At 38.6% G+C, this 12,430-nt stretch overlaps 1 protein-coding gene across 5 annotated transcripts in view; it reads right to left on the bottom strand.

Moving 5' to 3' along the window:
• The window catches only part of brd1a (bromodomain containing 1a), a 40,764-nt gene that overhangs the window by 23,263 nt on the left and 5,071 nt on the right, over positions 1 to 12,430 (bottom strand). For 4 of the 5 annotated variants that reach the window (XM_055653050.1, XM_055653048.1, XM_055653049.1 and 1 more), the window contains exons 2-6: positions 8,015 to 9,399; positions 5,025 to 5,181; positions 3,037 to 3,168; positions 2,790 to 2,918; positions 2,213 to 2,525 (exon numbers count right to left, since the gene is read on the bottom strand). In XM_055653050.1, coding sequence (XP_055509025.1) covers positions 2,213 to 2,525; positions 2,790 to 2,918; positions 3,037 to 3,168; positions 5,025 to 5,181; positions 8,015 to 9,399 — 2,116 coding nt within the window. The remainder of the gene's footprint in view (positions 1 to 2,212; positions 2,526 to 2,789; positions 2,919 to 3,036; positions 3,169 to 5,024; positions 5,182 to 8,014; positions 9,400 to 12,430) is intronic. The other variant, XM_055653046.1, reaches the window with a different exon arrangement.

Genomic DNA, 12,430 nt, shown 5'->3' on the forward strand with positions numbered 1-12,430 from the left:
AAGTTCAAACAAATGCCTCAAAGTTCATTGGCCGGCAGTTCATTCTACAGCAAGACAATGATTCCAAACATACTGCTAAAGCTAAAAAATGGTCAATTCTTGAGTGGCCAAGTCAATCACCTGATCTGATCCCAATTGACACACATTTTATATGCTGAAGAGAAAACTGAAGGGGACGAGCTCCCAAGACAAGCATAAGTTAAAGATGACTGCAATACAGGCCTGGCAGAGCATCACCAGAGAAGACACCCAGCAACTGGTGATGTTCGTGAATCGCAGACCTCAAGCAGCCATTGCATGCAAAGGATATGCAACAAAATACTAAATATGATTACTTTCATTTACATGACATTGCTGTGTCCCAAACATTGTGATGTCCTGAAATGGGGGGAGGGGGGAGGGGAAAGAAGGGGGGGGGGGGGGGGGGGGGGGAAACTGTGTAAAAATTGTTATAATTTCTAATGGTGAAAACAAAATGTGTAAAAATGGCCTTTATTAAAATTTGACAATGTGCACTTTAACTACATGTGACTTTTTCTACTACAAATCTCAAATTGTGGAGTGCAGAGGCAAATAAATAAATGACGGGACTTTGTCCCAAACATTATGGAGGGCACTGTATACTCAGACTGTGTCTGCTTATGGGGAAAAAGGTTTACAAGAGACCATAAATATAACTCAGTTACCATGTGATCCAAAAAGGAATTCAGAAGACGCGTCCTTACCCAGAGGGTGGTAAGAATGTGGAACCTGTTACCACAGGCGAGTGGTTGAAGTTAGTACAGATGCATTTAAGATGAGCCTGGATAAGCATGAGGGAAAAGGGAATAGAGGGTTATGCTGATAGATTTCGGTGACAAAAGACAGGAAGAGGCTTGGAGTGAATGGCGCAAATGACCTGTTTATGTGCTATATATTTTTTTGTCATCGTTATGAATGGATTATTTTTGGTGATTAAATCTATTTTTAAGTTTAATGCTATAACAGTACTGATTAAACATTATATCTCATTAAATAATATTTTGTATTTAAAGAAAGATTCTATTCCACTGACACATGGAAATTATGCAGATTATTTGCAGAAACTTGAACTAAAATTTGATTAATCAATTGACAATTTCAAGTGAACTCTGAGAATAGATTTCCCAACTGCAACAAAGGTGGAAACACCACCCGATGAAATCCAAGGCTTAAAGCAATACTAAACCGGGTTGTTTTAAGCTTTACTTTCACTTAACAAAACACCATTTTACAAGGAAAGTGAAGAATATTTTGTATTTTCTGACTGAAGTGAGGTTTTAGGTCTCATTTATATTAATTTGGATCAACAAAATAAAAATTAAAAAAAAGAATTTTATTTTGTCCATAAACATCTGTATTTGCATCTCAATTTTGCAAGTAAAATAATTCACAAAATGTACCTCCTGCATTCTGGTGAATCTACCAGTTGAAAAAAACCACTGAGAAAGTACAACTTAAAATGAAATACAGGATATAGAAAATATTGCAACCTAACTTGAAACTACTTGGACAGAACTTGATTGCATGTTTATTCTAAAAAACTCTAATCCCGGTATGAAAATTGCACATCAATTCAGATTCAACCTCCTCAAGACCAGTTTATGCCCCTTGGTTAGAGTTATTTAATGAATGCTGCATCCTTACTGTTTCCCCATGAAACTAAATATTTTGTTTTTTTATTACAAATTGAAAGGAGTACTATGCACATTGGGTGTATTCTTGCACCCATCGGAGCAATTCAACTTATCACATTGCTCCTCTCTCTATTAACCTGCAACTTACATGTTCATCAACACCACTACTAAGAAACCGTATTATCCAGCAAAAAACGATGTGGACTTAGGGAAATTGTGCCAACTACAGATAGACATCATCTGAGATATCAAACTGGGTCCCTGGAGCTCTGTGGCAGCACTCTGCCACATCATCCTTGACCCAAAAATTGTGTTTCTGTAACCATCACACCAGTCGTCATGCCAGACTCCAAACTTTTCTGTTTTTGTTTCAGATTTCCAGGATCTGCATTTTGCTCCAAGTATGTATCAAATGCCAAGTATGATTTTACCAGAGACGATACAAAATAACAATCACAATTCTATACAAAATATCCAACACACAGGTAAGTTATGTTTTCTTCATTTAGAGATAATTTATCCCGAAGGTCTGCTTAGGAAGAAAATTAAATAAATACCGTCTTCCCATGTCAGAGGCTTAGCTGCTTTGCTCTTTGGTGGTTCAGGCAAATGCATGGTGGTTTCATTGTCATAACCAATTCTGTCAGCTTCACGTCGAGCTTGTCTTAATACGACACCTCCCTGATCTCTTAACCGCACTGCTGCTCGGTAAAATATTGTGTCCTTTGCATTGTATTTCATACAGTTATCTATAATAAGGTTAACATCATCTTCAAATTCATCCAGATTATTATAACCATGATCTTCAATCTTTTTCCTCATTGTTGAGAAGTCCATAGGATGTGTTATATGATCCAAGTAATCTGGAACCTGAAAGATAATGTTTTAATAAATGAGAAGTTTTTTTTAAGTGCCTCAATTACAAACGTATTCAGAATTTCTATACAGAAATTCATTTGTCACATTTTTAACCGTTTGTTCTATATTTTGGAAACCTTTTAAAAAATATATTTAAAGCTGCCTAGTATGAATATAGCAACCACATTGAAAGCAATCTTGGGTGGCAAGGTGGTAATATTGAGATTCTGGGCAGAGCAAAGCATGGGTTTTTGTAACCAACACAAAGTTTTGTACCTCTTTTAAGCTCACTGGCTGAGCAAATATATGCGCTGTATCCTTTTCCTGAAGCTGGTCCAAAATTGAACGTAACATTACAGTCAAAGGTGTTAGCTGGAGTTCCATTGCAACCTGCTGAACTTTGACCTGCCAATATTTAATTGAAAAGTTTTAAAATCATTTACTGCTGCAGCATAAAAGAAACTAAAATTAAAATGCATCCCCTATATTGAAATTATTCTTGGAATTAAATAAGGGTAGATACCTGTTCACGTTTTAGTTTTTCACGTTTACGAATAAGTTCAACTAGTAAACGTGCTCTCTCAAGATCATGACGGAGCCTCTGCCAATATTTCAACTGTTCTTTCAAACCATTTTTCTGTTCGTCATTTGTTCTCTTTTACAATACAGAAGGAATGAAAAAGAAAGCAAATAAGTTTTAAGAACTGCAAAGCATTTTATTCTTTAAATTAATTTTCTAATGATAATAAATGCAATAGTATCTTTGATATAAAAGTAAACTGTTTCTTACAAATTTCCCTTTTTGTTTCAACAAAAATAAAATTTATTTAATAAAATGAAGCATATCATGGATAGATCGCCTTCTCAATAAAATCTACAAACCACTCGGAATTTTTTTTTTTCCATTTGGAATGTAAACATCTTATATTGTTATTGGCCTTAGATCTTACCGCAGAGTACTCTACAGTTTCAAAAGACAAAATAAATCACTAATATTAATAAGTAATTATGGGAGCAAACAATCTTGCAGTTGAGTTTCAAACCCATTTTAAAGCTTTAGTTGTAAATATTTTGAGGAATAACTAGTTGGCAGTCATTTTGGATAATAGTGCAGGTCCCATCCATTGTGTCCATCTACAACATGCTTTCTTTCATACCTTCTTGGTATAAATTATTTTCAAATATAAAGTTATTTTTAAAGTTAAACATGTATTTGTGTTAGTGCAAGCTAAAGGCTGTAACATTTTTTTAATAAGAGTATCATTGCACAAGTTTCAATTGAAACAATTGCTTGTCAATTTTAATGTCGTCCCACAATGTAAATAGCAGGCTGTGTTCTTAAAGAGGCACTGGTGTCCGAATACTGTGCGGAGAGCTCCATATACTATAACCATTAAAAAAAGGCCCATACCAACAAGGGCAGACTATACTACTCATTCTCCACCCTGTTCTTCAATCATACTTTCTTCCCAATTAACCTTATTTGTTTCCATTCCAGGAAGGATTTATTTTAATCCCTCCTAGTGGAAGGTAGTGAGATTACAGGTTTAAGACCATACTTGTTAATGGAGTTCATTCTAAAGCACAATATCTATTAAAAAAATCAATATTGGTATATGAAGGCAATATAGGTATCTCTGCCTAATGGAATGTTTGTGATACTAAAAAACGTTGCCATATAGAAAATGGCATTATAAAAACAATTGGGGTTTAGGGGCCCCAAGATTTTCAGAATCAGGATAACAAAGTTATTTATTCTTGGAGGATTTAAAAAAATAAGCAACGTTCATTTTTGTTACTGCATGCTAAAAATATTAATGGCTGTATGTTGCAATGTTTCATCCGGTATCATTGCACAAGTGTCAATAGAAGCGATTGGTTGTCAATTCCAATGGCCACCCGTATCAATGATGTTCAATTTCTGCGAGAGGTTACATGGAAAAAGTATTTTTTTTCTAGACTGTTTACAGAGACCAATTAACGTACAAACTGGCTGTGGGAGGAAACCATAACACCCAGAGGAAATCCACACGGTCACAGGAAGTACATGCAAACGTCATATAGATCCAAAGTCCGGATAAAAACCGGGACTCTAGTGCAGAAAGGCAATCAAAATTCCGCTATAACCAATTCGGCCTGCATAAGACAAATGGTGCTCCCTAATTGATTTATGTTTAATATTATTTATTGATCATTGTCATTTTATGTTCTATTAGCTTTGTGGAAACACATTACACCAGAACTACCTATAGAGAACTAATTTTTGCTGTATATTATATTGGATTTTTATACTGAAAAATGTAGACAAATAACGACCCCGGTATCTTTTTGGGCAAGGTAGATTGTAGATGTTAATTGACTCATTAAAATCATGAATGCCATGATCATTGATGATCTACACGTCTTGAAAACCAGACAAAAATAAATTAAATTTCCTTTGTCAGAATTCAGATGTTACTATCTTATACAAAATCTAAGCTATACAAGTTTCAAAGAAATCAGTAAAAATACCTGCTGTGAATTTCTCTGAGACTGCAAGTGTGACTGTAAACGACGAAGGAGAGGTACACCATTTCTTGATTGTCGTTTAAGTGTCCAGTAAACATATAACCTCTGTATAAACTGTTTTTTCCGTGGTATTGATACCTGACTCATTATTTTATTTAGCCTGTAGAGACAAGTCATTTTTAAAAGCACTTTCGGACAAGAATTGGAAAGTTAAGTACAAGAAGTAACATTGCATCATTAATTATGACCTAATTTTCACTGTTATATTACATTTTTCGAAAGGGCACAGTGCATAATATTTTGTGTGAGCAAAGCACATGGTAGATGTTTATACATTCATTACAAGGAAAGCAATGCCACAAATAATCATTTTGATAATTTAAAACCCCACAGAACCATGAATGGTTGAGATGCTTCATGAGACGTTGTACGCGTTTTACACAGTGGTTATGGGCTTGAAAACCAACCCATTAATCAAAAAGCACACTAGTCAAATATGCCACTCACTGCACATGACTATGCTGCCAATTGAAATAAATGAGGTAAAATCATACATTTTAAATTTATCTCTTCATTCTGTACAATACCTTACCTGAAATGCATGATGCCAACTGTGGGAGTATAAAACTGAAAAAAATACCCATGTAGGCCACGTAATTAAACAAATATATCCCAAAGGAAGATAAACTTAAACATATAACCTAAAACCTGTAGGCAAACATTTGAGTTTGTTTTCTTCGTGTTAAGCAAAGCTGAACTTATGACATAACTTTGAAAGCCGATGCGTAGGTTTGCCAGGCAAAAATTTGAGTGTGATATTCCAAAAATTGTAGATAAATTAAACTTTGGTAGTTATTAGTCATTTTTAAAACGCGTAAATCAAACATTTACATTTAAATTTAATGCAACGAGCAAATTGAATGTTCTCACATGCACTTTAAGTAGGACTACATTAAAGAAATCCAAATTTTTGCCAGCTAGCCAGTCAATTGACATAAAGATCGTTACACATTCATAGAATACAGCACCCTCAAAAGCAAAGCCACGTCAATTCACAATGGACAAACCAGCTTGACTGCAACTACAATGTGCTCTGCGCCGAGTTTCCAACTCCAAGTCCGCTTTCAATTTGAAATGTACAGCCTTCGCCTATTTTCATGTTATTTGCTGTTAAAACACTCATCCATGTCCTTATTTCATTCACATTTACTCTGCTGCTTACTCTCACACCCTCCACCCTCTTAAAAAGAGCGGTTTATCCAAAGCTCTGCAGTCCATATTACTACATCATGCTGGCTCAATCTAATTCATCATTAAGACTCTTTAACAAATTTCATTGATTAAACCGAGGTCAATGTGCAGACATTTCTTTCCATTAAGTCTCTGGGAAGTACTTTTTTTACTTTAAACATAGTATACAATTATGAATTATTATAGCAACATACATCCACAAAATTGTTAAGTGTGTGCCAAAAATAAGCAAATGGCAGTATTCAACTGATAATTATTCACATTTCATTAAGCTAATGGGCCAGCTTTATAAAACCAGTACATGTCCACCACCCATTTACCAGTACACTTGGTTCCAGAGCCACTTGACCCATTCGTGGATCTTGCAATTTCATGTTATGGAGAATCGTGAAAAAGTCAGTATTCTAGGAGTGCAAGCCCCCCCCCCCCCGCCCATAATGCAGGGATCATCTGCATTTTTCTGTTACATGAAACAGCCAAAAGACCTGAATGAAAAGTTATCTTCAAATTGAAGTTGCCACTTTTCCAAGAGGCGTTTTAATAATTTCTCAGGCAGAATTAGACTATTATAAACATTTGTATGCTAGGGAATCAAATAACAATACTGCATATGTTGGTGATGTTTGGTCTAAAAAGATTAATTGAGAAATTTGAAAGCTCCCTGGGATTCGTTATGCAAGGGTGCATTATTTGCCTTTCATTGTGATAATTCAAAGATATTATACCATCATTTTTCTCTTAGTCACCCCTAGTGTAATTTCTGTTTATATAACCTGTTCCCTTTTCAATCACTTTCCATTGTTTCGCTTTGTTTCAGGTACTTATTTTAATATTTCTCTTCAAGCTGCAGAATAGAAATGGAGAGTAGTCCAATAAGCACCCTAAGGCAATTCAAACTATAATGGTGCTCATGCCTTTTGTTTGCGTACTTCCTTTTAGTTGGTCAGAGTTTTGTTACACATGAGTGCGTGGGGACGTGATTAGCAACAGTGACCGAGCTGGTAGAGCTACTGCCTCATGATGTTAGAGACCCAGGTTCAATCCAGACCTCAGAAGCTGTTGTGACGGAGTGTGCACATTCTACCTGTGACAGAGTGGGTTCCTTCAGCCATTCTGGTTTCCTCCCACATCCCAAAGATGTGCAAGGTTGGTAGAAAATGGATTAGTTCAATACCCCTGATGTGTAGGTGAAAGGTAGAATCTGGGAGATGATGAAAATGTAGGATAAATACAACATTTATAAAAATGAGTGGTTGATGATTACCAGGGACTCAATCGGCCAAAAGGCCTATTTCCATGTTGCATTTATGACAAATAGTTACCAGAGGAAGATATGCACATTCAAGGATATTAATTCTGAGTGGAAAAGTAAAAACAACGGACAATAGCACAAGGCAATATAATTCTAGATTATCATTTAATTGTTAAAAATTGAAACGGTTTGCTGTCTCAGAGTTTTTGTTGTGTAAGATAACTGATTCAGTCTAGGCATGAAAGAGTTGGTTACAGAATCAGATTGACCCATGGTGGTATAGCTTCAAATAGCAAGGCAAATAAAAACTTTAAAGTGATCCCTCAGCTTTTCAACTGTTTGGCTGAAGGGATCCAGCAACAAAAACAGCAAAACGTAGAACCTTTTTTTTGGCAGATATTACATTTTCATTACATTTATTTCAACATCTACAGACCTCAAAATAAATATTTCAAATAAAATTCAGGTGAATATGTAACAAGTCACTCACCTATCTGGCTGAATGCATGGAACAGATACGACAGGCACTGTAGTACTTTTTTCAATTAACAGCTTCTGTGCCTTCTTTGTCTTTTGCCTTGTCTTACACTTACTTTTGGTTGCTTTGTTAGGCAAATCTATTCTACATATGCCATTTTTTAGTTCAGCTGGCTCATAAATGTTTAGTGGCCTTCTCACACATCCTGAAGGTGTATGCACAGCACAGAAAGCAGTCTTTTTCACATTAAATGTTGTTGTCCCATTGGATTCAGTTTCTTTAACAGGCTCCATTTTCATGTGCAGACCTGCTTGTTGAGCACAAGTTACATGGAATGCAGTATAACAATTTGCCTTATGACATTGGATGCAAGCACCAAGCCCTTTCTGTTTGCAGAGGTAACATGTCAGTTTCCACCTGGCCGCTGGAATGTTCTTGACACCATCAATAGGCTCTATGAATACCGTATTAGCAAATCCAACTTCAGGAACCCACAGAGCACATACAACATGTCCCCATTGACCATCATCAGTTTTCTTGAAAGCACCACCCTTATTTGGGCACAAGATACAATCAACAGATCGAGGTGATGATTGCAAGCAACGACGGCACAACCATTGTCCTTCAGGTATATATGGAACTCCATAGCATTCCTGGTGCACTGCTAAATTACACATGTCGCAAAACAATATTACATTACTGTTTTGACATTCCCCATCCATGCAAATACAACAAACAGCATCTTCATCAATTAAAGACTGAGGATCACCTTGATTAGAATTTTCAAAGTAAGATTCCTTTTCTAGTTTATCCATGAGAAACTCAAACACATTCTGTGAAACTACACTCAAACCTTCACTTTTGCGCCTTTCATTGATCATTTCCAACCATGCATAATCTTCTTCATCCATATCATACTCAACTTCGTTATTGAGCTCCTCCGCGGACTTCTCAATGAGCCTGTAATAAGATGAAGGTCGACGTGGAGCAGAAGGTGGCTCATAATCCACTATTCTAAATCTTGGTTCCGGCAAGGTGTTTACTTGGGTTTGAGCACCATGCGTACTCTGAATAACGACATCCTTCTTCTTAACTTTATTGGATTTGCACCTTTTACTCTTTACAAAAACAGGTGGACGTTCACTGTTTTCCTTATTGCTGTTACATTCAACAATTTCTTGAGCAGTTAAGTCATCTTCTGAAATGATTTCCAGTGGATCATAAATACTGATTCTGTGCAACCGCCCATCAATTTCCATTTCAACCATTCGCTGAGCTTGAGCATATGTCAGCATTTCACGGCTTGGTGAATGTTTCAGCTTGCAAGGTGATGTCGAGCGCCTTGCAGTCCCTCGTTGACACCTTCCTTTCCTTCTCATTGTTAAAGAAGAAGTCTGCTGAAAAATAATTTATCATAAAGTCAAAACCTCTACTTCGGTGTTAACAAGTGTTACAAAACATGACATGAACTCTGAAGATAGACACAAAACGCTGGAGCAACTCAGCGGGACAGGCAGCATCGCTGAAGAGAAGGAATGGGTGACATTTTCAAGTCAAGACCCTTCTTCAGAAGGTTGCAGCTGAGCTGCAAAATAATTCAGTCAAAAAGCTTTTCAAGAATTTGGTCCATTTTAACTTCAGAGTTCCTGTGTAAGAAGGAACTGGAGATGCTGGTTTAAACTGAAGATAGACCCAAAAGGCTCGAGTAATGAATAGGCGATGTTTTGGGTAGAGACCCTTCTTTGAAAATCTTTTTCACTGAATAGTTTTGCAGCTCAGCTGCAACCCAACCTCACCTTTCCAACCAGGTGTTACAAATGCACTTGGCAAGCAATGTTATTGGATCATGGTCATGGTCAACCCAAACTAATTTGACATCAAAACAAAGATTAAATGAAGTGCTATGATCCATAAAATCAAATTTTGCTAGGCTGAGCGGAAACCTAACAGGTTCTAACACAGAATAAGGCTGATCAAACTAATCTTGGTGCATTCTTTACTAAAGCTTTTCCAACCAGATCTCATTGCAATTCAGCAAGGAAAACATCTTTGCCCAAGGTAAGGCATTTTATGTACCAGCAGCTATTGTTCTTTTCCCCGAACCTTTTGGTGAGGATTTTGAATCAATTCGTCATTGGCTTGAGGTCTAAAATTCCCATAAGTTTACAAATATCTGAATCTTTTCTTTTTCTCTCCCCATACCATAAATATAAATCCTTATTATAATTTATTCTTATTATGATGGGTAAATTACATGCTGACATTTAATATGCTTGAACCAATCTAATCAAGTTTCCATAACGGTTAACTACTTAATTGTACTAATATCCCAATTAAGGCAGCAGGAAGTTGCATTTTGTTAATGTTTAGCAACAAGTAGTTCCCGAAAGTAAATTTTAAAGTAAAATTATAAATCAATTATTGTTTGCATCATAATCATTGAGGGATCTCGGCAACGACAGAAAGAGGCGAGGATGGGAAGATGTGTCTGCAGAATAAAGTGTACACCAACATCAAGGACGCATACAGAGCTCTCCCCTGCCCATCCCTGGGACAATCCGCTCACCTCTCACTGTTTCTACTGCCTGCATATAAACCCCTCATCCGCAAGACCAACCCTGCAATAAAGACGGTCAAAATATGGCCCGAGGACGCCACCCTACAACTCCAGGAATGCTTTGATCGCACCGACTGGGAACCAGTGGTACAGAGGTAGACTTGGAGGGGTACACATCCATTGTGCTCTCCTACATCAACTGCTGTGTGGAGACTGTTACAGTGGACAAGCAAATAAAGATGTTCCCAAACCGGAAACCGTGGATGAACAAGGAGGTTCAGAATCTGCTAAGGGCATGCAACAATGCCTTTAAATCCAGGGACACTTCTGCCTACAGTGCTGCCAAGTCAAACCTGAACAAAGATATAAAAAAGGCCAAAGACATCCACAGGCAAAGGGTGGAAGACCACTTCAATACCGCGGACACCAGAAGCATGTGGCAGGGTGTCAGGGACATCACTGACTACAGAGCAGCCCCGCATGCCCCCACAGTGATATCACACTGGCCAATGAGTTAAACACTTTCTTTACCCGCTTCGAAAACTGGCAACACCACCAGAAGTGGAATAACCCCGGCCATGGTGGAGGGACAGGCCTTATCACTGAGCACACAGGAGGTACAGTGCGCTCTGCGTAGGATCAATCCACGCAAGGCTGCAGGCCCGGATGGAGTCCAAGGAAGGGTATTAAAGGACTGTGCTGTACAGCTGGCGGAGGTATTCACAAGGATCTTTAACCTGTCTCTATGTCTGGCAACGGTCCCCAAGTGCCTGAAAACAGCTACCATAGGGCCAGTGCCGAAAAAGTCTAAAGTCACCAAGCTGAATGACTACCGCCCGGTTGCCCTAACTCCAATACCAATGAATTGCTTTGAAAGGCTGGTCCTCTCCCACATCAAATCCAGCATCCCGGCCTCACTGGACTCTCATTAGTTTGCATACAGGGCAAATACATCCACAGAGGATGCCATCTCTCTGGCTCTTCACACTGTCCTGACTAACCTGGAAAGACAGGGCACGTACGTAAGGATGCTCTTCATAGACTATAGCTCTGCCTTCAATACGGTCATCCTCACCAAGCTCACCACCAAACTCCACCTCAGCTCGCCGATATGCGATTGGATCCTGAATTTTCTGACGGAGCGACCGCAGGCAGTGAGACTGGGCCCGCACCTGTCCTCCACTATCACCCTGAGCACCGGCACACCACAGGGCTGTGTACTGAGCCCCATGCTCTACTCCCTCTTCACACACGACTGTGTTTCTGCATTCGACACCAACACCAGGTCAAGTTTGCAGACGACACAACGGTGATTGGGCTGATCCCCAACGGTGATCGGGCTGATCACCAACGGTGATGAAACAAAATACAGAGCGGAGGTGCAGAACCTGGCGGACTGGTACTCACGTAACAACTTGTCACTAAACACCTCCAAGACCAAGGAGCTAATTATCGACTTCAGGAGGTCACATAATGGAGAATACGCCCCAATCTGCATCTACGGGGACAGTGTGGAGAGAGTGTCTAGCTTTAAGTTTCTGGGCACTCACATCTCAGAGGACCTCACATGGTCCACCAACACCGCTGCGTGGTCAAGAAGGCACAGTTATTCCTGAGAACATTAAACTGTTATTCCTGAGAACATTAAAAAAGACTGGTCTGTCCCAACAGCTGCTGACAACCTTCTATCGCTGCACGACAGAGTATGGCATCTCTGTGTGGTATCTCAGCTGCATGGAGGCGGAGAGGAGAGCTCTTCAGCGCATCGTCCACAGAGTGCAGAAGATTATTGGGACACCGCTACTAGCCTTGAAGGGCATCTACCACACACGGTGCCTCAGGAAGGCCGTCAGCATCCATAAAGACTCCTC

This window comes from Leucoraja erinacea, chromosome 22, assembly GCF_028641065.1.
Source record: "Leucoraja erinacea ecotype New England chromosome 22, Leri_hhj_1, whole genome shotgun sequence".
Lineage (NCBI taxonomy): Eukaryota > Metazoa > Chordata > Chondrichthyes > Rajiformes > Rajidae > Leucoraja > Leucoraja erinaceus.